Source organism: Ochotona curzoniae, unplaced genomic scaffold (assembly GCF_017591425.1).
Source record: "Ochotona curzoniae isolate NIBS_2020 unplaced genomic scaffold, NIBS_Ocur_1.0 scaffold_4505, whole genome shotgun sequence".
Lineage (NCBI taxonomy): Eukaryota > Metazoa > Chordata > Mammalia > Lagomorpha > Ochotonidae > Ochotona > Ochotona curzoniae.
This window is the reverse complement of record NW_024467118.1, coordinates 25836465-25859982: the sequence shown is the minus strand read 5'-3', so window position 1 is coordinate 25859982 and position 23518 is coordinate 25836465. Positions and strand designations below refer to the sequence as shown.

General features: G+C 37.3%; 1 protein-coding gene and 1 long non-coding RNA gene across 3 annotated transcripts in view; both read left to right on the top strand.

The window, feature by feature from the left end:
- The window catches only part of ATP8A1 (ATPase phospholipid transporting 8A1), a 220875-nt gene that overhangs the window by 61374 nt on the left and 135983 nt on the right, over window positions 1–23518 (top strand). The window contains exons 7-14 of one of the 2 annotated variants that reach the window (XM_040966355.1): window positions 4660–4733; window positions 7390–7459; window positions 8459–8586; window positions 11809–11920; window positions 13185–13350; window positions 15134–15261; window positions 17496–17573; window positions 18505–18593. In XM_040966355.1, coding sequence (XP_040822289.1) covers window positions 4660–4733; window positions 7390–7459; window positions 8459–8586; window positions 11809–11920; window positions 13185–13350; window positions 15134–15261; window positions 17496–17573; window positions 18505–18593 — 845 coding nt within the window. Of the gene's footprint in view, window positions 1–1591; window positions 1666–4659; window positions 4734–7389; window positions 7460–8458; window positions 8587–11808; window positions 11921–13184; window positions 13351–15133; window positions 15262–17495; window positions 17574–18504; window positions 18594–23518 lie in introns of both variants that reach the window. The other variant, XM_040966356.1, reaches the window with a different exon arrangement.
- LOC121146801 lies at window positions 18601–22623 on the top strand. The gene is made up of 2 exons (XR_005882250.1): window positions 18601–18733; window positions 18858–22623. It is a non-coding gene; the product is annotated as an uncharacterized LOC121146801 (long non-coding RNA).

Genomic DNA, 23518 nt, shown 5'->3' with positions numbered 1-23518 from the left:
TATTTTCTAATCTTTAATAATTTGGGGAGTACACCTACGTCTCATGGCCTTCCTCCCACTGGAATAAATTATCAAAACACATTTTCTGTCTTGGTCTTTTCTTCTGTCCCGTACATACATACACAATGCTGGAAGAGGGAATGCCATTTTATGGGCTCAGAAGCAAAGAGAAAACATACTGAGGTGGTTGTTGTTGTTGTTGAGAAATTGATCCTAACATAAGCATCCTAGCAGGAACCAAGTTCTTTGTTTCCTCACAGTATATGAGACAAACTGCTTGAGCATTTAGTGGACCTAGGCCACTGAGTAAGCAGATGTTAATATTTCCAGCAGTTTAAAATTACATGCCCTTCTTTTGTATTACGATGGATAAATACATTGGAAGCATTCCAATCAGGCATTGTTGAAATCTGTTATGTGTTGCACTAGGTTTTAGATACATGTGGCCCTGATTTTTATGAAACATACAGTTTCATTGATGAGGAAGCATGAACATAGGAGATGATGAAAGAACAATTAAATTCTTACTTGGATAGCATTCTCTCTAATTGTAGATAATCTCTTATCTTACTGTTAGGGTACTGTCACAGCACATTATCTTAAGAGCTGGTTTATTTTTGTGTCTGTGGTTTCTTGTGGTCTTTATTTTTATCTGTCCTCTTGTGAGATAGGGGTGCTTGATCCCAGATCCCCTGACAATTTAACCAGTTGCAGGCATAGTCCACATTTCCTATTTCAATGACAATAAATCTTTTTTTCCACTTGAGGTATCCAGAGCTTCCCAGTCAACACACACATTGTAAATAAAAGGACACCTTCCTTCCTACCTTACCCCACCTTCCTACTTAACCTTCCTGACATACAAAGCAGGACACAGTGGGATCCCTCTGCCATCATCCTTACTGTTTATGTTATTTGCTTCATTCCCCGAGTAAAGTGTTATTTTAGAGTTCAAGAAAGAATGATGAGGCACTGAAATACCAAGAGATATTGAAACTTTTAGGTTCATTTGTGCACTAAAAGAAAAGGCAAGCTTCATGATATAATGCGAATGGCTCTCATGATAACTCAGTCAGGTGAGGAAAGCCAGCTTGTTCCTTAGTTGCAGTTATATTGTTTACCAATGCTGTGTGACAAACTGTCACTTCAGTTGTGTCTACCAGTTTGTGCCCTTGGTGTACCTTTAAGTTTCGTTTGTGTCTTGTTCATCACTGAGTTAACAAATAATATTGTAAGGAGATGAGGATGTTTATTTTTAATGTGTGTAAAGATTTCGGTTGGCAAACTCCTCCTTTTTATGATTATGTCAAAACAAAAGGACATGACAAGTTGAGATGTCAACTCAGTGCATAAAACGGATAGATATATTTTATTAGGGTGAGTTACAGGACTGATCCAACACAGACAGCATTAATTTTTAAAAAGATGGCCCTGTCCCTGGCCAACCCTGCTAGATAACTATATGCCATTTTAAGTGATTCTTGCTTCCCAGGAGCCATTTTTGCTGTAGTCTATGCTTAATTGGAGTGGGTTGTATATTTGTAACTATTTTTCAGTGCACAAAATTAACCGATTCCCAGTTTTCTTTCAGGTAAATGTTGGAGATATAGTTATAATAAAAGGCAAAGAGTATATACCTGCTGACACTGTACTTCTCTCATCAAGGTAGAGACACCTCCTAATGCTCAAACAGTGTAGAGGATGGCTTCTCTACCCTGCATTGATCTGGTGATTTCTCCAAGGAAATAAGGAATAAACGAAGATCTTTAAGCCTCTCCACTGATTTTTTTTTTTATTAAGCACGTAGGAATAATTGGACTTGAAGGGCTCTTTCAGGCTTTTGGTATAAAATAAAATGAGAAGTATTTAAAAAAAGTTATAATTATAGCTGAGGGTCTACTCTCCTTCTGGATGTGTCCAAACTATTTTGCACAGATCGCTAACTTTTGTTATGATTTCCTGTCATTTATTTTATATAAGACATGGGTTGAGTTCTATTAATTTTATCTCTCGATCCATTTTCATTGTACATTCCGTTATGATGCGTTCAAATATCCCTGCAGAGTTTCTTCACTCCAATTGCAGAATATATAGGATGAATGATTTTTTATGTCATCATACCTATCGAAATGCCATATTCTTCCAACAAAAATACTTTAAGTTCCTTCTGTTGCTGGATTTAGATATTTTTTTGCTTTATTCATTATTTTAAATAGTTTTGATTTAGTATTCAAAATATATGACATGGTTACCATTTAAATAATATGACTTTCAAATGGTTTCAGGTTTAAAAAAAAAAAAAGCTAGTCCTGATATAAATTAAGAATGTTTCCAAGATTTTAGAGGTTGTTTAATCATCATTTCCTTGGACAGTTTTATTTGTAAAACCCACATGAAAATATGGACTGTGTCCTTTTTTCAAAATCTATTTAATCAGGTCATGATTTAAAGTGACTCGGTTCGTGACAAATCAGTGACAATGAATTAGGCAGATAAGCATTATCTGAATATTTATGGGGCTGATTCAGTGGCTCAACAGGCTCTTCTTCACCTGCAAGGGCCAGCATCCATATGGACACCAGTACGTGTCCTGGCTGCTCCACTTCTGAACCAGATCTCTGCTGATGGTGTGGAAAAGCAGTGAAGGATGGCCTGGGTGAACCTGAACCTGGATGAGAGACCCTGAAGAAGCCCCTGGCTTCGAACTGGCTCAGCTCTGGCTGTTGCAGCCACTTAGGGTGTGAGCCAATGGATGGAAGATTTTTTTTCTCAGTTTCTCTCTCTCTGTAAATAAGCCTTTCCAAAAACAAAAGAAGAAGAAAAGAAAAAGAAGAAGAAGAAAAAAAAGTTATCTGGATACTTATAAAAACTCTACAAATATTTGAAAGAGCTGATAACTGTAGTTAGTGACTTTTTTATTTGGTTTTGTTTAACTGTAGCTGTTTTTCCCACCAGGTATATTAATAGAGATTTTTTGTAATCAACACTTATATCCTTAATTTCTTTTTATTGTCAGTTTTATCAGATATATTTCTGAAACTGGAGCAAAGCCAGGGATGCCTAGGTGACTATGTGAGGATGAGTCTAAGTGTGAACTCATTGTCATTGTCTTAGATTATGGAGAGAACTCTGCATAAGAGGCAGAAAACCAAGATTTTTATCCTGGCTCAATGATTTTGAATAAACTTTTAATCTCTCAAGTCTTGCTTAGCATTCTTTCATTGAGAAAGACAGATTAAATGAGCCAGTTCTATTATTTATCAGTTATTTTTGTTTAGATAAATTGAATTTTAGATAAATTTTAGAATTTTATGGTACTGAGTGAAAGTTTGAAGAATGTATTGGATCAGTAATGATCAAAATGCTGTATTTTTGCAGAATAGTAATAATAGCTTCTAACAGTTTAATGGAAGTACATTTTTCTGCATTAAACTCTTAGAGATACTGTCACAGAAAGGCATATATGCTGAACAATTAATTACAATGTTTGCTTTTGCTAAAATATGTGATGATAATTGGTCATCTGGACCTGACCTTAGACTTGCTTCTAAGCTGAGAATTTCCCAGTATTTGTCATATGTGCCTATTGTGCCCCTGAACTCCTCTGTAAGCTACATGCTTGTTTTTCCCAAATTTTAGATTATTCTGTAGCAATATTTTCTAAATATTAAAAACATTTACTGGTATCTATCAGTATTGATAGATCCAAACAGTTTCTAAAATCAGTACAACATACACAATGGTTAAATTTCAACAGAGAAAATGTTCTAAAAAGATGTTCTCATTTATTGATTTTGGTTGTTTGGTAGATTTAAAATATAATATAAAGGCTGTACTATTAGATAACTATTTCTGCCCACTTACTTAGTTTAAGTGTATGTTAATCTTAAGAAATATGAATAAATTATGCAGAAAGCATAATTTTGTACTTGTTTTATTTTTAAAAAATCCTTTTAGAAAGGTAGTTACAGACAGAAAAGGAGAGACAGAGAGAGATCTTCCATCTACTGATTTATTCCCCAAATTTCCACAACAACAAGAAATGAGCCAATCCAAAGTCAGGAGCCTGGTGCTTCTTATGAGTCTCCCATTTGAGTGCACAGATGGAAGGGCTCGAGCCATCCTCTGCAGCTTTCTCAGACCAGAAGAAGAGAGCTGGATCAGAAGGAAGCAGCTGGGACTAGAACTGGCACCGAAACTGGATGCCAGCACCACAGGCAGACGCTTGGCCTGTTACATCGTGGTACTGGCTTCTATTGGTTTTATTTTTAACCTCTAAACTTTAGCTAATGACTGACCCTAATATATTATCCTTATTATTCTATATCACAACATTAAGGAATTGGACTAAATTAAATTTGTAAGATTAAGTAGCTCTGTCTTTAATTTGATAGGATTGTGAGGAAATAATTTTGTATTAAAAATTTTAAATTTGGGCCTAAAAACAAACAGTAATCCGTAAGTATTAAATATTTTCCTGTACCTTCAGACCTGATCAAAATAAATTTTGAAAAAATTGGCATTACACATTTTTATTAACATGTATTATTTTCTATAATAATTTTATATTCTGTCTCTTTTGTCCATTTATTTTTCCTCCCTGTGTTATTCATCCTCTTCCCTCCCCCCATTTTCATTATTTTAAACTGGGACATGTAGGTGGCAGTAGGGGAAATAGTGAAGGTGACCAATGGGGAACATCTCCCAGCAGATCTCATCAGTCTGTCCTCCAGGTTAGAACCACCAAGCTGTACAGGATGTGTATGCGGGTCCTCACCCTAAACTGAGAGCAGTTACACCCAAGTTGTATCCTGTCTCTTTAAAATTTGAGCTTTCTGATACTTCTTGGTATGGACATTTCATGATGTTTTGCAGTTTGCAAATATCATGTAGGATGATAACTGCCTTTAGTTCGGGCTGATGTAACTCCTGTTATTTTCAATAGGAGTGCAAGAGACATGCCGGTAAAGTTAGATTCCCATTTCCTATGTAATGTTGATAAATATTCATCTTTTGAAAAAGTGCCTGATTAGGAAGACCTAATTTATTACCTCTCCAGGATATTCTTTCAAATATTAATGTCTTCATGAAATAGTCAATAAAAATTGATTAGATGTTAAACCTCCTGTCTTTGCATATCTTAAATTTTCTGTGTATAGAATCCTTCCAGTGATTACGATTGCAATTTGAGCTTACATGGGGTTTATGGAGGACCCCCTGCACAAAGCTGGATATTACACATTTCGTACCGCATGCTTTGGGATCAGTTTTTATCCCACTGTGACTCGTGAAGAAGTGCACGTTCCTGTGATAAATTTCAGCTGTGTACTAGTGTCTGTATCGTGATGCGCATCTTGTTCCATTTTTCCACTTACTAATCAGAAAGCCTGCTTTGCCTCTCTGTGGTTTGTGTTTTGGATGTCATCATAACTTGCTGAAATATTAATGATCTAGCATGATTCTCCTCTAAGATTTCTTGCTGCCTTTTCACAGCACTCTAAGAGCTGCTTCCATCACAGCTACCTTAAGTGATTTGTAAAGAATGTTCTGAATTTGGGTGTGTATCCATGACTTCCAAGAGAAGTCAGCCATTCCATTGGAGCTTTTTAACTTTCTGCTTAATGTTTAAGAAAAATTGCTTTGTGGGAAAAACAAAAAAGAGACAGAATTAGAATGTTATTTTAATAGGAGACTGGCTTGGATAAGTATATTAATCAGTAAAAATTTAAAGCATATGAGTGCCAGTACATGGAATCATTGTTGTCATTTACCATTTTGTTTATCATCATGCTTCTACATTACCAGAAGATGCATTTTATAATTTAATAAGCCATTTGTGTTTCAAACACATATAGAAGTTTATTACGAATTTGGAGCAGCTGCCAGAGGCAAATTAGTGTTGTGACACTTACTAAGAAACAAAGTTTTGATTATCCAGTTGGGTAAAAGTGGCAGTCCTTATGAAAGGAAGCCTACAGAGTGAGTTGAGGTATTTGTAAAGTTATTTCAAGATAAATATGTGAAACATTTGATTTATCTCCATGTGTTTAAGGGACTGTCAAACCTATAGGCCACAAAGTTGTATCCCATCCTCACTCTGAAATTTGGAACAGTTTATTTTCACATGTGCAAATTGAAAGTTGATTAGAAAATTCTGGATACTTTAGACTTAGAAAACTTTTTTCTCTTTGCTCTAAATATATCATATTAGCAGTGTAGTAAACCAAGGTTACAATGGATTTAGCCTCAGAGTGCTTTTCCTTAGAGTTGAGGATCAAGTTAATGCAGTTGATCTACCAACTCATGTGTGTCCAGTTGCTAGGACATTAAAGTCAGCATATGAAGAAAAGAAGACTGTCCCAGGCATTGTACCTAGGATAAAACACTCCTTACAACAGGTACCGCCCATCAAAGTTTATGGGAACTCTGTGGTGGGGACATGTAAAATACTCCATCTAGGATTAGATCAAATATAGCCAAGTTGTCTGTAGTTTTAGGTTTTGTTGCCACAGAAATCACACAGGTACTGGGAAGATGATGGAGAGAAGAGTGAGGAGAGAGGAGGGAAGAGCAGTGGTTAGGGATGTCTAAACAAAGTCAGCTAGACATAAGCATGCAGAGGAAACTGGAGTTCACAAGGTTGTTATAAACTATGAGGAATGGGAAGAGAAGAGCTAGTAGCCTCAAAATTACAAAAATAAGGTAATAGGACACTAATCACTTGATTTGATGAATTTAAAATATATACAGATGTTGAAGTGAATCAAAATAAAATTGAATGCCTAGCAAGCTTAAGAAATAGAAGAGCAGAACTTGGTATTATAAAAGTATTCATCCACTCTCATTGGAAAATGTTCATATAAATTTTAACACAGGTGTTAAAATTTTAGCACTATGATTCATGCAGTGCTATTTTTCATAACTAAAGGGACAGTAAGTGCCAAGTTTGTAGAAGTAGCAATCTAGAATTTTCTAATCAACCACTTCCTTAACCAATTTACATGTGATCCATGAGCACAAAATCTCACTGATATTACTGAGTTGAAGATATGTCTGGACACAAATCTCGTTTTGTATTTCAAATACATATTGTGTCATGTCTACATGGGTTATTTCATTTAAATATAATGAGACAAATTATTCATTTACATTGTCTTGAAGATCATTACTGATCATTCTCAGGGAGTGGCATTAGGGTCCTTCTGCCTGCAAAGCTGATCCGGGAGCTGTCATGCATGGGTCCTGCCTCCCAGCACTTTGCCATTAGAATGATAACTGTGGCTTCCTGTAGAACAGAAAACATTTGGTGAATCTAAGCAGTTGAGTAAGTTGTTACTACTGTCTTTCCTTCCCCCACTAACCTTTGTGTTTCTTACTTCTAAACTGCAGTGAACCTCAGGCCATGTGCCACATTGAAACGTCCAACTTAGATGGTGAAACGAACTTGAAAATAAGACAGGTAAAAGACAATGCAGGTTTATGCTATCATTGCTGTTTAATAACTTGTTTCTTTGTGTTATTATCTGGAGTGAAACTGCAGATATTTTCCTTGCAACTGCAAATATTTTTTTCATTGAGCCACAGTGAAGAGGTTTAATAAACTGGTATTGTAATGATGTAACACTCAGATATATGTGCCTGGCTAATAGAGTCCATCATAGAAATAACATTTGTAATATTGTTGGTGATTTTGTGTAATTGCCAACACCCCGATAATAATGATAGTAAGAACCACCGTGCTTTGGAATTTTGTTAGTATGTTTATTTTGCTTGTTCACCTGGCCCAACAGAATCTGATATTGCTGTTTTAAAAAGCTGTAGTTTCCATTGCTGTTCTAAAGATCTAAGTTATCTAGGGGAATATATAATAGTTCTTTTTTATATTGTCCGTAATAGAAAGCAATTGTAAGTTTTTCCTTTATAAAGTTTTAAATGAGACTTTAAAAAAATGTGTGTGTGTATTTTGAGAAATGTGGAAGCACTGGCTGTGGTGGAACAGGATCCTCAACAAATGCTTGAAAGTGCTAGGACTCAGCCATGTAACAGGAAGAAATCTCTAGGACTGCTTCTCCTGAGTGACTTAAAAAATAAAAGAAGAAACAAAGCCACTGTCTTTGAACGTAGATTCTAAACTGGTTTTGTCCCTGTTTGTAGACTTAGTAAATAGACTTTTAGTTGTAAAATATTCATTTTAATTTTGGAAGCAAATGGCTTTGGGGGGGCTCTTGAATTATCTTTGCAGACTAATTTATTGTCTCCTTAGTAGTTTCAAGGAAGCCCTCCTGTTCTTGTGCTAAAATTGGGGAGGTTTGACAAAGCATCGTATAAGGAATGAAGCTTGCTTACAAAACAGTAGGATCTCCTAGATCTTAAGACAGTTGAATTCTGAATTTCTACTCTTCCCGTGACATAACTTGTTGAGTATTTTCTTTGCTTATTTAATAATTTCTATAAACAGGGCTTGCCAGCAACCTCAGACATCAAAGACATTGAAAGTTTGATGAGAATTTCTGGCAGAATTGAGTGTGAGAGTCCAAACAGACATCTCTATGATTTTGTTGGAAATATCCGACTTGATGGGCACGGGTATGTAAATCAGTCTTCATAACAACACAGAACTCAGTAAGTGGCAGTGTATGGCTGTCATCCAAGTCTGAATACATAGTATTTTCTGGTGTTCTAAATTTGAATTCTCCAAGTCTATTTTTTTTTTTAAAAATCTTCTCTATATTCTACCAAGTTCTTTTGTGAAAATATTGTGTCTTATTCCTCTCCATGTGGTATAGCAGATGGGTTCTCTGGGGGTCCTGCCAGTTTGAAGGTTGGGTATTCTTTAAGGATACTCCATGCATCTGGCATCTTTTTTACTGGGTAAATAACCTATGGCCTATTCTTTGACTAAAAGACTCATGATGCAGACCTAACTGTCCAACCCACATGGGCTTGCATCCTTTCTTGTTATCGGTAGGTGAGTCAGAGACTTCAGGCTTTACTGCATAATTTCTTGTCTTCTCTCCATATAATCTCACCATACTCTTTTCTATGCCCTGTTATCATCTAGAATCATCTTTTGTTATTAACTGCTTCTTGCCTTTCCCTCCATTCCATTTTCCCTCCCTTTTACTCCATTCATGCAACAAGCAGTGGACTTGGGACCCTGGCAGATACTAGGAGGCAGCAGCAACACAGTCGATGAATCCTCCTGTTCTGTGTCTTACTCTGTTCTGGTTGATTGCTTAAACAAACAAGAACATATTTTTCACCGATTGGTGTTTGGGGAGGACCCATTTCCTGCAGGGAGTGCCTGTCTTATGTCCATTTGTGGCAGAATACCATACCAGTCAAACCATGGTATGTTGTTTTCCTGCAGAAATTTGCTTCCTCCTTCCCTCCTTTCTCTGCTTTCTCTACATTATGCCATACCTCTTGGGCATTTGTAGTGTAAAATTAAGGAACAACTAGCCGCATTAATTGAATCCACTAGCCTGAGAGAATGTTATCCATGTTGTCGTTATATTTGTAATTGTATTACTGTACCTCAATTCTAACACATATTTGAAATATACCCTGGGTAATGTGTATCCTCATTCAGAGCCACCAAATGCTTTCCTGTAATTATTGGTCTAAAATTTGCACAGTGATCTTTCCATGAACATATGGTCGTAGACTAGTGATAAATTCAGTCATTTATACAGCTAGTGATTCTGGATTCTGACATTGTTAACTAGCCAACTTCCATTTCTGATGAGTCTGTCCTTGTCAAACCAGTACAAAGAAAATATATGCAGAAGAAGAAACATTGTATTTGGTGCCAGGATTTAGGGTACATAAAATGTGTAAAATATGCTTTATATGGAAAGAGGAAACAAGTTTTTAAGATCTGTATTTTTATAGTGATCCCACACACGCCCAGAACTCTTGAAGGTCTTTTGGAGTTACTGTGTTTTGACCCCTTTAAGAATAAGTGTCACAGTCTCATAACCCCAAAACTTTGAAATTTTACCTGTTATTAAGCAAAACCCTAATAACTAAGTTTTCTTGAGATATAATTGGTTCATTCTTCCTGCATATTAGAATATACTGTTGCCTAAAGATTCACTCAAGTGCTATCACCTACCCAGATGGGTTGATTTCACTCTAACCAGCAAAATGTGCATAGTTTCTGGAAAAAGTTCCAAGGCCCAAGCTGCTCCTGACCTTTGAAACTTCCTAGTCCCCAGAAATGCACCAGACATGAGGGCTTCCGTCTCACTTCACCAACCTGAGAAGGGTTACGTTTTCTAGAGAATTTTCTGGGGAATATTCTTTCCTTTTCCAGACTTCTTAAAGGCATTTTTTTTCTATATTCAGCTTTTAGTTTGTTTCTCTTGTCAAAATGAAGACTTGGTGATAAGGAGAGCCATTACATTCTGTAGATACTACATTTTCACCAAGAATCACAAGATAGCTGTGATAGCTTTATGGTTCTTATATTCCTCAATGAGTTTGCATCACATACTACAGTGAACACTTTTTTTTTAAGATTTATTTATTTTTGTTGGAAAGATTTACAGAGAGACGGAGAGACAGAAAGATCTTCCATCTGTTGGTTCACTCTCCAGATGCCTCAGTGGCCAAAACTGAGCCAATCTGAGGCCAGGAGGCAGGAGTTTCTTCTGGGTCTCCCACATGGATGCCGGGTCCCAAGGCATTGGTCCCTCCTCTATTGCAATCCTCTACTGCTTCCCCAGGCCACAAGCAAGTAGCTGGAAGGGAAGTGCAGTGGCCAGGGTAAGAACGGGCACCTGTGTGGGATCTCAGCGCTTGCAAGCCAAGGATGGGCCAAATGCTGAGACCATGAATAGTCTTATTTACTGAAAAAAAAAAAAGAGCCTCACCTGAACCTTATTTATGAAAACATGGTTCAAATGATACAGAATGAACATGATTATCATTCATTAGAAATGTATTCGTTATTCTAATCTTTATGTATTATAAAATGATTGGCCTAGAGGTTTTAAGTACAGAGATTTGTCTCTGGCAAGATGGATATAAGGTAAGTATATGGTGACATATGAATATTTAGTGTTTTTTTTTTAATTTTTTTTTTACATAGCACTATTTTTAACCAAAAGCAATCATGTGTGTGGTCAGGGGGATGTTCAAAAATGGGATAAATTCCTTAGATGCTTCACTTATGAACGTTTCAGAAACCCAATCAACTTCTGCAAGTAAAATCACTAAGTAGGTTTGAGGATTAGTCTCTGGATTCCAAAATATTATCTGTTATTTTGAATAGTGTGTCTTATTTGGTCTGGCTTCTAGGACAAAATTCCATAGACCTGCAGACTTATATTAGAAGCTTATTTTCCCCACCATTCTCAAGTCTGGAAATGTAAAATCAGCATGTCTGTGTAGTCAGATTCCAATGAAGACTCTTTTTCTTCTTTGGCGGTGCCGCCATGGGGCAGAGAAAGCGAGCTCCTGATGTCTCCTCTTCTAATAGCGTTAATCCCATCAGGAGGGCCCTGCCCTCTCGGCCTCCTCCAAACCTAAGTGCCTCCCAAAGGTACCCTCCACCACCACTGTCCCTGTGAGGGTGAGAGCTTCAACATGAGAATATTGAGGAAACAGGATTCAGGCAATTGCAGATAAGAACGTTTAATACTTCCTTCCAGCTGTTTCCATTGCTACTGGTGGGGAAATGATTCCCAATTCAGAAATAAAGCAAATGTCAGAGGGGCATTTTAGTAATGAAATCTTTCAGAACTCTGTACTGGCTATAGCTTTCTGGTGCATTAGCTCTAACATCAACGTAATCTATCCTAGCACTATTCCCCTGGGCGCAGATCAGATCCTTCTTCGAGGTGCTCAGCTGAGAAACACGCAGTGGGTCCACGGGATCGTTGTCTACACTGGACATGACACCAAGCTGATGCAGGTGAACTTTTATGTGTGAAGCCTTTTGCACCTATGTGTTCTCTAAGTGCATTGTCTATAGCTCTGCAGGTGCTAGTTCCAAACACAGCAGACCAACTGTCACAGATTGTTGATCCTCCCCCATCCCATATATTCAGAATCTGATACTTTGGTGAGTGACTTCTTCAAATTTCCTCCCTAAAAGAAGGGGTCATCACCTGGAAACACTGGAGAGTTTCACAAGTCACCCATTACCATCCTAGTGGTGATTTTGTGTATTGGCTCACCAGTAACATTTACTACCTCTTTTATTTACTTCTTTTTCAGTAATTTCTGTGACTGATAAAAAAATTGTTTGTATAATAAAGATTGCTCAGCATTGACCAAATTGTAATATTTATTTTTTTCATAAAAGAAAAACTTGTATATAAAATTGTTTGTCCTAACATTTAGGTTTTAGACATTGTTTAATACTAACACTGGTAATTACATTTGTCTGATAAAGCTCATGCTCTACATTGCCCTACTCTTGGTGTTTAGGAGTTAGTGCAGGAGACTCGGTGGCAGTCATGCCCTGCGGGTTAATGCCTTTATGCTTCCCCCAAGCCTGAAGATGTTACCTGTCGACAGGGAACCTATTGATTCCACCTCTAGCCATGTCTATAAATGCTGTAAACCTTTTTGTATTGATTAAGGCACTTAGTTTTCCACCCTGCAGGTTCCTTGGTTGGCACAGATGGCCATTTGAATCATAGATATAACCAAGGAAACTTGCTTCTTTGGTTCCTTGCAGCCAATTGCTGTTGGCATTCAGTAAAATATTGCTAAATGCCACTACAAATATGAAAGTCTGAGATCCTTAAACATTGCATTCAGACTTGCCCATGTCTGGTTGTGGATGCTCTGGCCTTCTCTGCCTTTCCTATTGAGCTGAGAAACTGACTAGATGCTCCTAAACTTCTCTTTTATCTTAGGTAGCATAGGAAGGCATGTTCATCTTGCATGTGATGAGCAAAATCTGTGTCTGCAAGGGGAATGTTCTTTCCTTCTCTGTCATTGTTTTGCTTCCTAGGGAAAGGTATGAGTGGCATAGGGACCTTGAGAAAGAGAGGTGGTTAGCCACTGACACCTCCTATATTTGTTGTGAGTTTTGCATGATTTACATGCGTCACCCTCATGTCTAGATAGTGAATTGTGTCTTTGTCACTGTCATCAGATGCTAAGAAGACATTACTGAGTTCTTTATGTGTATCCCTTTTCATCATTCATCATGTTTCTTTTGACAGAACTCAACGAGTCCTCCACTTAAGCTCTCAAACGTGGAACGGATTACAAATATGCAGATTCTGATCCTATTTTGTATCCTGATTGCCATGTCTCTTGTCTGCTCCGTGGGCTCAGCCATTTGGAATCGAAGGCATTCTGGGAGGGACTGGTATCTCAACCTAAGCTGTAAGCAGTCAAGGGATTACTGCACTTGTTTTTTCCACTCATTCAAACATATTTGTTTCACAACTGATCTTATTTATGTTATGTATGTTTTCTTTTTTTTTTAAAGATTTATTTTTATTATTATTATTTTTTTATTGGAAAGGTGGATATACAGAGAGGAGAGACAGAGAGGAAGATCTTCTGTCCGATGATTCACTCCCCAAGTGAGCGCAACGGCCGATGCTATGCCGATCCGAAGCCAGGAGCCTCTTCCGGGTCTCCCACACGGGTGCAGGGTCCCAAAGCTTTGGGCCGTCCTCTGCTGCTTTCCCGGGCCACAGGCAGGGAGCGGGAAGGAAAGCGGGGCTGCCGGGATTAAAACCGGCGCCCATATGGGATCCCGGGCGTGCAAGGGGAGGACCTTAACCACCGTGCCACCACGCCGGGCCCAATGTTATGTATGTTTTCAAAACTCATATTGCCAAAGATAGCTGGGCATTTAATTTAACTTTTCAATGAGATATCCAGCAAAATAAGTAAAATTTTGGGCTCTCCCACATTTCAATCCTTAATAACAAAATGAGTATTCCCTAGAGACATAGAATATTTAGTCTCTTACATGCTATAAATAAATGAAATTTATGCTTTCAAAATATATTTAACACAGATGCTTATAACTATCAGAGAAAATCAAATGAATATATGGAGGCTGTCACTGCATAGATAGAATATGTTATGGTGTAATCATCCATACATAGGTATGAAGCCCCCAAAAGTAGTTCACATGCTTAAGAGGTACCTCAGCCGAATGGAATTTCTTGGACCTCAGGAAACACAGTGAATCCCCTGGTGATGATTTTCATATTGTATAGTGGCTGCTAAGCCGTTTTTTTTTTTTTTGAGCATTTATCCATGCTATAAATGCAATGTAATATTTTTTAAGAAACAAATCTGCATCTCCACTAGCCAATATAATTTCCAAAAGTATATATATAAATTCTAGTAGACTACTACTAAAAATTGAACTGTGAAATGTTTTTGATATTTATTTGTCTTTACACTTATCCCAGTTGTTTTTATAGTCATAGGGGTATGATTTCCAACACTAGGACTCCTACTGCCAAAATCGGTTTGTTTCTTCGTATAGTGTTCAGTGTACCTGGCCCAGCTGTTTCATTTTCATTAGCAGGAAGAGTAAGATTTGCTGAAGATGTCAGTTTGCCCGGGACCATACAGTATGCACAAGTTTGCCTTGTTTCTGCTGTTACTGTTCTGCTCATTTGCTTGTACGCATACTCTTATCCAAAAGACCAAAAAGTGATTGTTGGTTTACTTTTAAAATGCAAGTTAAGTTAGTAAGAATTCATTACAAAAGTAGTTCTGCACAATTGAGACCTGACACTTGTTAAAACTCAGTCTTCTCTCTGTTTCCTCAACTTCCTGTTTGGAACTATACCATGATACTGGGTGCTGTTTTCACCATGAGTACTATACAGTTCCTAAAAGGATTAGCAGTATATTAAATACATGTATTACAATTCCATCTCAAATGACATTTTTGACAATTAGCCTTTTATCAACACAGTATTCTTTCAAATTATCTACAAATGCTCCAGACAATGGAAAATTCTTGTTATCCTAAAATTCTGATCCATGCAAATATAAAATATAAAACTGTATTATTTTATATAAATATATAAATATAAATATGATATATATTTTATATAAATATAAAATATAAAACTGTATTATTTTATATAAAATATAAAACTGTAAATGACATTTTCCCTAATTTCTCCAACAGATGGTGGCGCTAATAATTTTGGACTGAATTTCTTGACCTTCATTATCCTTTTCAACAACCTCATTCCTATCAGCTTGTTGGTTACATTAGAAGTGGTGAAATTTACTCAGGCATACTTCATAAATTGGGTAAATACAAATTATTAGTGTTTATCATTACCATAAACGTGTGTATATGCATATGTGAAAAAGAGGGGGAGCATAGTAGGGTTTTTGATCTCTTGACATGTAGAGAAGGGGCCATTATTTGAAACTTATTTTATGGACAGTAATATAGGATTGGTAAATTATGCCTTCACTGTATCCCCCAATATTTACATGAATCAAGGAATCTCTTAACATACTCTAAAACTTAATTGACATTAAAACATAATGCAAAAATATTATATTTGCTACTGGTAACAACTAATTTGTTTATTCATCTTTGTAATCTATTTTTCTAGACCGTTTTGGCCATGCTTACATTTTTATTAATTTCTTCTTAAATATTTTTAAAATGTGTTAGACATGTTTTCTAAATTTTAAAAATAAGCTGTGTTGCTGTAGTTTTATTTTTATCAAAGTTAAAATTGCTGAACTTTTGGGGGCTGGTGCCACGGCATAACAGGCTAATCCTCCAGTGCCAGTGTCAAGATGCCATATGGCACTGATTCGTGTCTCATCTGCTCTGCTTTTTGATCCAATTTCTGGCTTATGGCCGGGAACATTAGTGGGGTGGGGGGTTGCCTAAGTGCTTGGGCCCCTTTCACCCTTGTGGGGAGACTTGGAAAAAGCGTTATTTGTAGAAAAGTGAAATTTATTGTAAAGCTAGAAGAGTTGAACATTTTATTCTTTGTGTTTTTTAAGAGAAATACTTCCAAAAATTAAGAGGTGCTTGTTTGTCAAAACTTTGGACTTGCATTCATGGATTTTTCACAACACATGTTTTCCCTGAACATTTTAAAGTACCCTTGTGTTTGCCTCAAGTAACTATAGAATTATTTGAAAGCTTATGCTTTTCAACCAACTCTTTAATAAACAGAGATCTTCTATTATGGTCTTCCTTACAATGCAGCCTTTCTCCTGTGAAAATGAGATTAGCAACTGTTTTCTCTTTGATGCTGGCCTGCTCAATGGATGTATTATGAAAATCTTGTTGCTAAATGGTAGTTTTGTAAAATGTGAACTCAGCTATATGCTTGTTCTACTTTTTGTCTGTAACTAAACATCCTCCATATCCTTTGGTCTTCATTTCATGAGATTCCCAGCTCACCCTCCCCCATTCTAATCATCTTTCTTTTATCTGGATGTGATCCAGTTATTTAATGTCTCTCTTGAAACATAGCACACAAAATCCAATATCTGTTTCCAAAAGTAATAATTGATCAGGCTCAGAAAGCAAACATGGGAAAAATTAACTGGAATAAAGAATTTGCCTGTATCATTTTATTTTGTGAATATTTATATTACAACCTTTTTAAAAGATTTACTTATTTTAACTGGAAAGGCAGATGTATAGAGAGAAGGAGAGACAAAGATATTCTGTATTGGTTCACTCTCCAAGTGGCTGCAATAGTAAGATCTGAGCTGATTCAAAGCCAAGAGCCAGGAGATTCTTCCAGGTCTCCCACGGGTTACCTGGTCCCAAGGCTTTGAGCCATCATCCTCTAAGTCACAAGCAGGAAGCTGGATGGGAAGTGGAGCCGCCAGGATACAAACTGGTGCCCATGTGGAATCCCAGCACTTGAAGGGTGAAGATTAGCCAACTGAACCTTTGTGCTGGGCCTGTAAACTAAGGCCTTGATCTGTTAGTAAAATAATCTATGGGAAATGTAGGATGATATAGGCAAGCTTCAGGCGCATATAATAAAAAGCCTTTGATGTGTTTGTTTCACTTATGAGTATATACAGTGCAAAAACTTTTGTGTACAATGTACAAATTGATAGAATCTCTTGGATAACTTTTGCAGAGATTGAAAACCTGATTACTTGAGCAATGTTTAATATGTGTGTCTGTGAGTGTGTGTGTTCATGTCGTTAAGCACAATAAAAGCACTTCATGGGTGATACCTTATCTCATCATTACTATAGGTGACCCACATGTACAATGATGGTAGGATAGTAAACCTGGGTTATCTAACTCTAAGGAGACTCTCTGCCTACCATACTATCCTACCCTATCTAAGAGAGATAATATTTTGTGTTGAGTACTTATCAGGAAAATCAATTGAAATGGTGCATGGAAAACAAGAAATGTGAGTTGCCTAATATAAACAACTCACCTGTTAAACAGTGAGTTACTAATGAAGATATTATTTGCTGTCTTTTTAATTTACATGTATTTATTTATTAGTTGCATTGAATTAATTCTTTATTTTTTAAAGGATCTGGACATGCACTATGAACCCACAGACACTGCTGCCATGGCCAGAACGTCAAATCTGAATGAGGAACTTGGTCAGGTAAACTCAACTTCGTATTGACTTTTGTTGAGTTCGAGTCAGTTTTGGTGGAATTCCTGTCTTCTGTGGCAGCGTCGGATGCATGGACAGCTGCTGCTTTTCCAGTATTTGAATAATTGGTGTAAATATATGTGGTAGCATGTGACTTACAATTTTCATATTTAGTAATTTTTTTAAAAAGCCATTTAAGCTGGAATTTGCTGTCATAGTAAAATACCGCACAAGCCTAGTGAGGCTCCTCATACTTTAGCCTGATTAGCATATAGAGTGCAGAATGCTCTTCAAGTTATAAATGTAATGAATTGATCATAGTTTTCATCCAGGAAGAAAGGAAAAAAATCATCAGTGATGCTGTTTAAGTCTAGTCAAATGGGAATTTAACATTTATAATTCATACTATGTTACTCATGTCTATGTACATATTTGTCATCTATTTGTGTATACTAGCTGAAAAAAGACTTTTCTGTTTTATACCACTGCCATTTCCCAACTCTTTCTTTTCGGAAGGCAATTAGACCAGAATTATCCTTTTTCTTAACAACTCAGATGTTACATAAAGTTAATTGCACAAGCTATTGCCAATTCTACAATTGCTTACTATGTCGAGACGTGCTAAGAGATGCTCTCATGCTCTATAAATATTAAGTCATGGCAATGGTACTTTCTAGTAGAAATTCAGACTGCACTGAGGATATTTCTGTATAACTAGTTTTCCTAAAAAAATCTTAGTACCGTTCATGAAATAATTTGTTGCTAAAACACTAAGTTAAGCCAAATGTATACCTTGGTGAATTACAGAAAGTAGGTACTAGGCATTCCTTGTGCCCCTGTAATGTAACAAAGTTGCTTAAAATATATAAGGGTTGTTCTTCTGGCATTAAACAACATTTGAAGTGTTAATATGACATTTTAATTTTTTTCAAATTTTTAGGTTAAATACATATTTTCGGACAAGACTGGCACCTTGACATGCAATGTAATGCAGTTTAAGAAGTGCACCATAGCAGGAGTTGCTTATGGGTGAGTTTTTTCCCCTTTAATTAGAATATGAAACACTTAATTAATGTGGACAATTTCTGGCATTGGGATTTCTTGTTAGGGAATATTTGTCATCTTTGGAATTTTTTTGAATCTAGAAAGCTTCTGTTTTCAGGACAAAAGTGTATTTTATAATCTATAAGCTTGGTATTGTTTTCATTGTGAATGACGTGAGATGTGGGCTGTATTCAGCACTTGAGTCGGGCTTTGGCGTTGCTGAAGGTCTCTGGTTTCAGCGTCCATTAGCACTGCTATAAAGTTAAGAGTACAATTTGAGTGTGGTAAGAGCATGCAGTCAGTCCTTGAGCAGCTTTCTAGTTAAAATACTGTTGATTCTCACAGTTATGCTTTTGCTTATTTGTTGATTTTGTTTTTTTATTTCTTCTGTCATCATTCTCTCTGCTGTCCGAGAGCGATCTGAAATCCTGAAGATGGGAAGGAGTTAGTGACCTGAAACTCTTAGATCTGAGGGCTAATGGATGTGGCCACAATCTTTCCCAGGCTATGACTTGTCTTTTGAATATGCTTACTCTATACCTTCCCAACTTTCTCCTCATTTCCAAATGTGGTTGCCTACCCTGTCCAGAAGGTGTCACTTGAAAATACTTGTGGAGCCATATGAAAAAATCTGATTCTGTCTTCCCTAGATAGGACAGCTCGAAAAGGAACAACAGCCTCCTGGGGAATGGATACTGACCCGTCACCAAATTTTCCCACTCTCCCAATTCACAAGTGTGGCCACTGCCTATTGCCCTCTGGATTACTCAAGCATGGACACTTGCTTGGGTTTGCTGGCTTCTCCCACTCACCCTCTGTCTTCATGTAGTGTGTCACTGTAAAAAGTGTGGAATTTCAAAAGCACCTTGGTTCAGATTATAAATAACCAGTTTCATGGAAAAATCTAAAAGAATAAGAGCTTTTCTTTTCGTGAGGTTACAGTGAAAAAAAAACTTAAAGGGAGATCTTGTTCCCTGTGTTTGGAGAGAGTATGAATAGAAATTACTCCAAACTGCTTGAAACTGTTTACAGAGATAGTTGATTGAATGTCTCGCACAGTAATACAGACATTGCATTTAAGAAACCTGCTTACAATTTCCAGGACTGAATGCTATTTTGCATCTTTTTTTCTTTGATGCCACTTTCCTAAACAGGCCATCCTGGCTCTCCCAACCCACTCTCCTGAGTTGCAGCCACACATTGTGGTGTCTTGTATGTTTCTGTTACATTCACAAGTATTCCAGAAAAGAAAGGAAAAGGCTTACTGTGATTCTGGAGTTTGTCATCCATTCATGTTGGACTTTGATATTTGCTTTTATACAAGTTCTGTATTTCTTCTTAAATATTACTTTTATGGTGACCTGTTTAATAGTTGGTAATCCTTTTTTTTTTTTTTTTTTTTTTGGTTAAGTTGCCAATTGAATTGCAAGTTCTTCACATTGTTAGTTGGGGATTGTGAAATGACCAAAACAGAAAGCTGCGATTTCATCTGACTTCTTCCTTTCTACAATGTATTGCGTCTTTCCTCACTCTTGGAACAGGTCCTTATACAAGGTCCTGCTACAGGACCAGTAGCTCTGAAGATCAGCACTTTCCCATGCCTGCTGGTAAAATCATCATTGATGATTGTGAGAAAATAAGCTGGGTTTGATCAAAGTGTCATCATTATTTATGTTAAGTTGCCAAACACATTTCCCCCGGGGCAGTCAAGTTAATGATGTGTACAGTCACAAGATGTGAGTCCAGCTTCACTTCAGGGTCTCCACATGACCTTGGGCAACTCCTTTTCAGATTTCCCTGATTCCTTAAAGTGAAAAAGGAAGACCACACAACCTCCAAGATCCTTTTCCAGATAGGAAGCTCTGGCAGGTTTAGACATAGGAAACAAATGCTGATTTGTCTGTGAAATTTGACCATATCTTTGGATGTTGTATCATGTTTTCACGAATACTGGAAACTGTGTGGAGTAACACCAGCTAAACTGCTCCCAGTAATTCCATTGCTTGTGTATGTACTTTTAAGTCTCCTTTGCCCTGTCTGAATGCTTAAGCCGCATATCCTGGGGTACAGTTGTAATTCAGGTTTTGTAGAGGGTGGCACATGTGTGAAGCACTAGAGGAACAGGACTTCTTCTGTTTGCAGTGCTGAAAAGTTAGTTTGATTCCAGTCGGTCTCCAGGGATAGATATAGAAGAGAGCAATTACTGCCAACCACCTTTCTGTGGGGGATTTCCTACAAGTTATGGGGGCCTTCCAGCCCCTCATGTGTCCCATAGCAGTATTGGGTAATTGCTCTATATGGAGAAGTATTACATGTGTGTGCTTTCAGCATCAACAAAAGAATGGGAGGTCTTTGTGCCTACCCTGAGATGATATCACAAGACACAGTAGGTGGCACGCATGTCCATATAGCAACAGTAAGTGCCGTCAGAGCTGCTGCTTCAGCGCTGTTTCTGAGAAACAAGATAAACCCCAGTCAACCCCTGCAGAGCCAAAGGTGATTGCTCTTGCATGTTGTCAGCTAGAAGAACAAGGTTCCTGATATTGCAACCTTTGGCTAGTTCTGTGTGTCCCATATTTTTGTAAGGAGAAAGTATTTAACATTCAACATAATGCTTCAGTGAGTTTCCTCTCACTTCATTTCTGTCCTAAGGATTGCCTTTTTCAACTCATGTTGGGCAAACACAAAGATTTTTACCTAGTTGCCAATGATGCTGATTTGTAGTGATCACCTTTGTGTTTTATGTCCACTGTATTTGAATTTATAAAACTGTTTCATTAGCTTTCGCTATAAGATAGTAGCAACTTGTTACAAATTAGAAACATTATCAAGCATTTACTATCAAAATCTTATCTTAGTAAATCATATCCTGTAAGAATAAATCAAGTGTATCACAATGCTTGCATACCAGAAACCTGTAAGATGCTTTTGTGTTTGATAGTTTGAATTTTAGTAAAGACCCTGAGATACAACCCTAGAAGCCATCTTTTTTAACAAGTAAGACGTTACCGATAGATTGAACTGAATGGGGCATAACTGTTTTTTAGACTTAAAAAAAATCTTTATAAGCATACTACATATGTGTGAGCAATGTATTGCTTAAAAGAAGCAATGTATTGCTTATCTGTGGACATGGTACATGAATGGATTTACTGACAGTGTAGCAAGATGTTTGCAAAAAGTACCAGCTACTTCCCTAACCCTGCGAAGTGATTCACCATGAGAAACCTCACAATTATTGCAACACTTCGCCTCATGGTCTAAGAATATAGCATGTACATTTATAATGAATGTTCACCATGATTGATGGTAAATGCTGATAGAGGCCACCTATTGATTTATCCATAGTAATAAATGTTCATCAATCTTCTAGGTGGGTGATATTCTGTGTTAGAGATACAGTAATCAACAAAAGTTCACACAATTTCTGTTCTCTAATGTTTATAGTCAAAATAGGGGTCAGTGGGTGCTGATTAAGTAATTGTAATGTGCAGATTTGAAATCTCAACAGAGTCCAACAGTCTGTTTCTGATGGGAGATTTGATCTATTCAGGGAGGTCAAGGAATGTTCTCTAAGAAAATGTTTCTTCAGTTAAGTTGTAAGAAGGTTTGATGAAGTGCTGAATGTACCCAGCCAGTAGGACAGCACTAAAGATGCCCTAGGGCAGCCGACCACTTAGCAGACACCAGAGATGTTGAAGCATAATCACTGGGAAACTCAGGAACAAGACTGGGAGCAGGTTGTGCCAGTCACCGCTGCACATGACGTTCTGGATACCACTCAGCGTGCTGCCAGGACTGCAGCAGACTTGGGGAGAGACATTCTGACCCTGGAATTGTGGAACTTAAAAGCTGTGTGAGTTGGGAAGCACCGTTCTCGTCCATAATATTAGTCAGGAGCCAGCATATCACAGCAATACAACTTGGTAGAACCTGGGCACAGTGGCTGCTGCTGTGTGCCTCTAAACCCTCCCCTGGCATTGCTCCCGGGTAGGGGTCCCACACTGGAGGCTAATCAGAGCGATGGCATTCTGTGCTGAGGTGTGGCCATTTTTCAGTTTTGCTGCAGCCAACTCCTTTTTGGGAGTCCAGCCTAGCACAGAGTTCGTTAACTCTTCCCCTAAAGCATATACCAAAGCCCTTTCTGTGGTAGGGAAGAGAATGATGAGAAAAAAAGGGACTGCTTCCCTTGCGATGGGAGTGATGCAGTGGATACTGCGTTAGAGGCATTTTGATATTTTGTCACTAGGGTTATGAGATCTATGTCATGACCAAACTGATAAAAGGGCAAAGTGTGATGGAGATTAAGGGAGTAAAAAGCTCACAGGTTTTCAGTGAAGCTTACTGTATATTGTTAGAAAGAACAGTGACTTTATAACTATACTGAACTCTGCATTTTTAAACAATATTGAGTGGTCATACATAATCAAAGAAATAGGAAACAAGAAATTTACTCTGTCATGTATTACAGGCCTCTTCCTACTAAAAAACTGTTTGTAAAGAGTACATCCGTCAGTGTTTCCCTCTACTGAAGTGAGCTGATGAGTGAAATTAAAGAATGTATTGATGAACATGCTTTCTGAGATAAAAAATAATTGTGACTTGGATAAATATTTTTTAATATCTTATCTTTCTTAATGTGGCTTCATTTTCCTGCAGAAAGGCAGTTAACTTTTACTTTAATGCACTTGTTAAAAGACGTTTATAAGCCATGTTTATAAGCTGTTTATAAGCCATGTTTGTTGAATTAGAATGTTCTTCTGCCAAAATATGTGATTGGATGATTAATTTTCCATTGACCTTTGCATGTTTTTTAATTGCTAAGTTTGTCTTTTTCTTACTAGATCCTAAATTCTGAGCATAAAAATCAATAAATTTTGTGGTAAAAAGGCAAGTTGACTGTCTAGGTC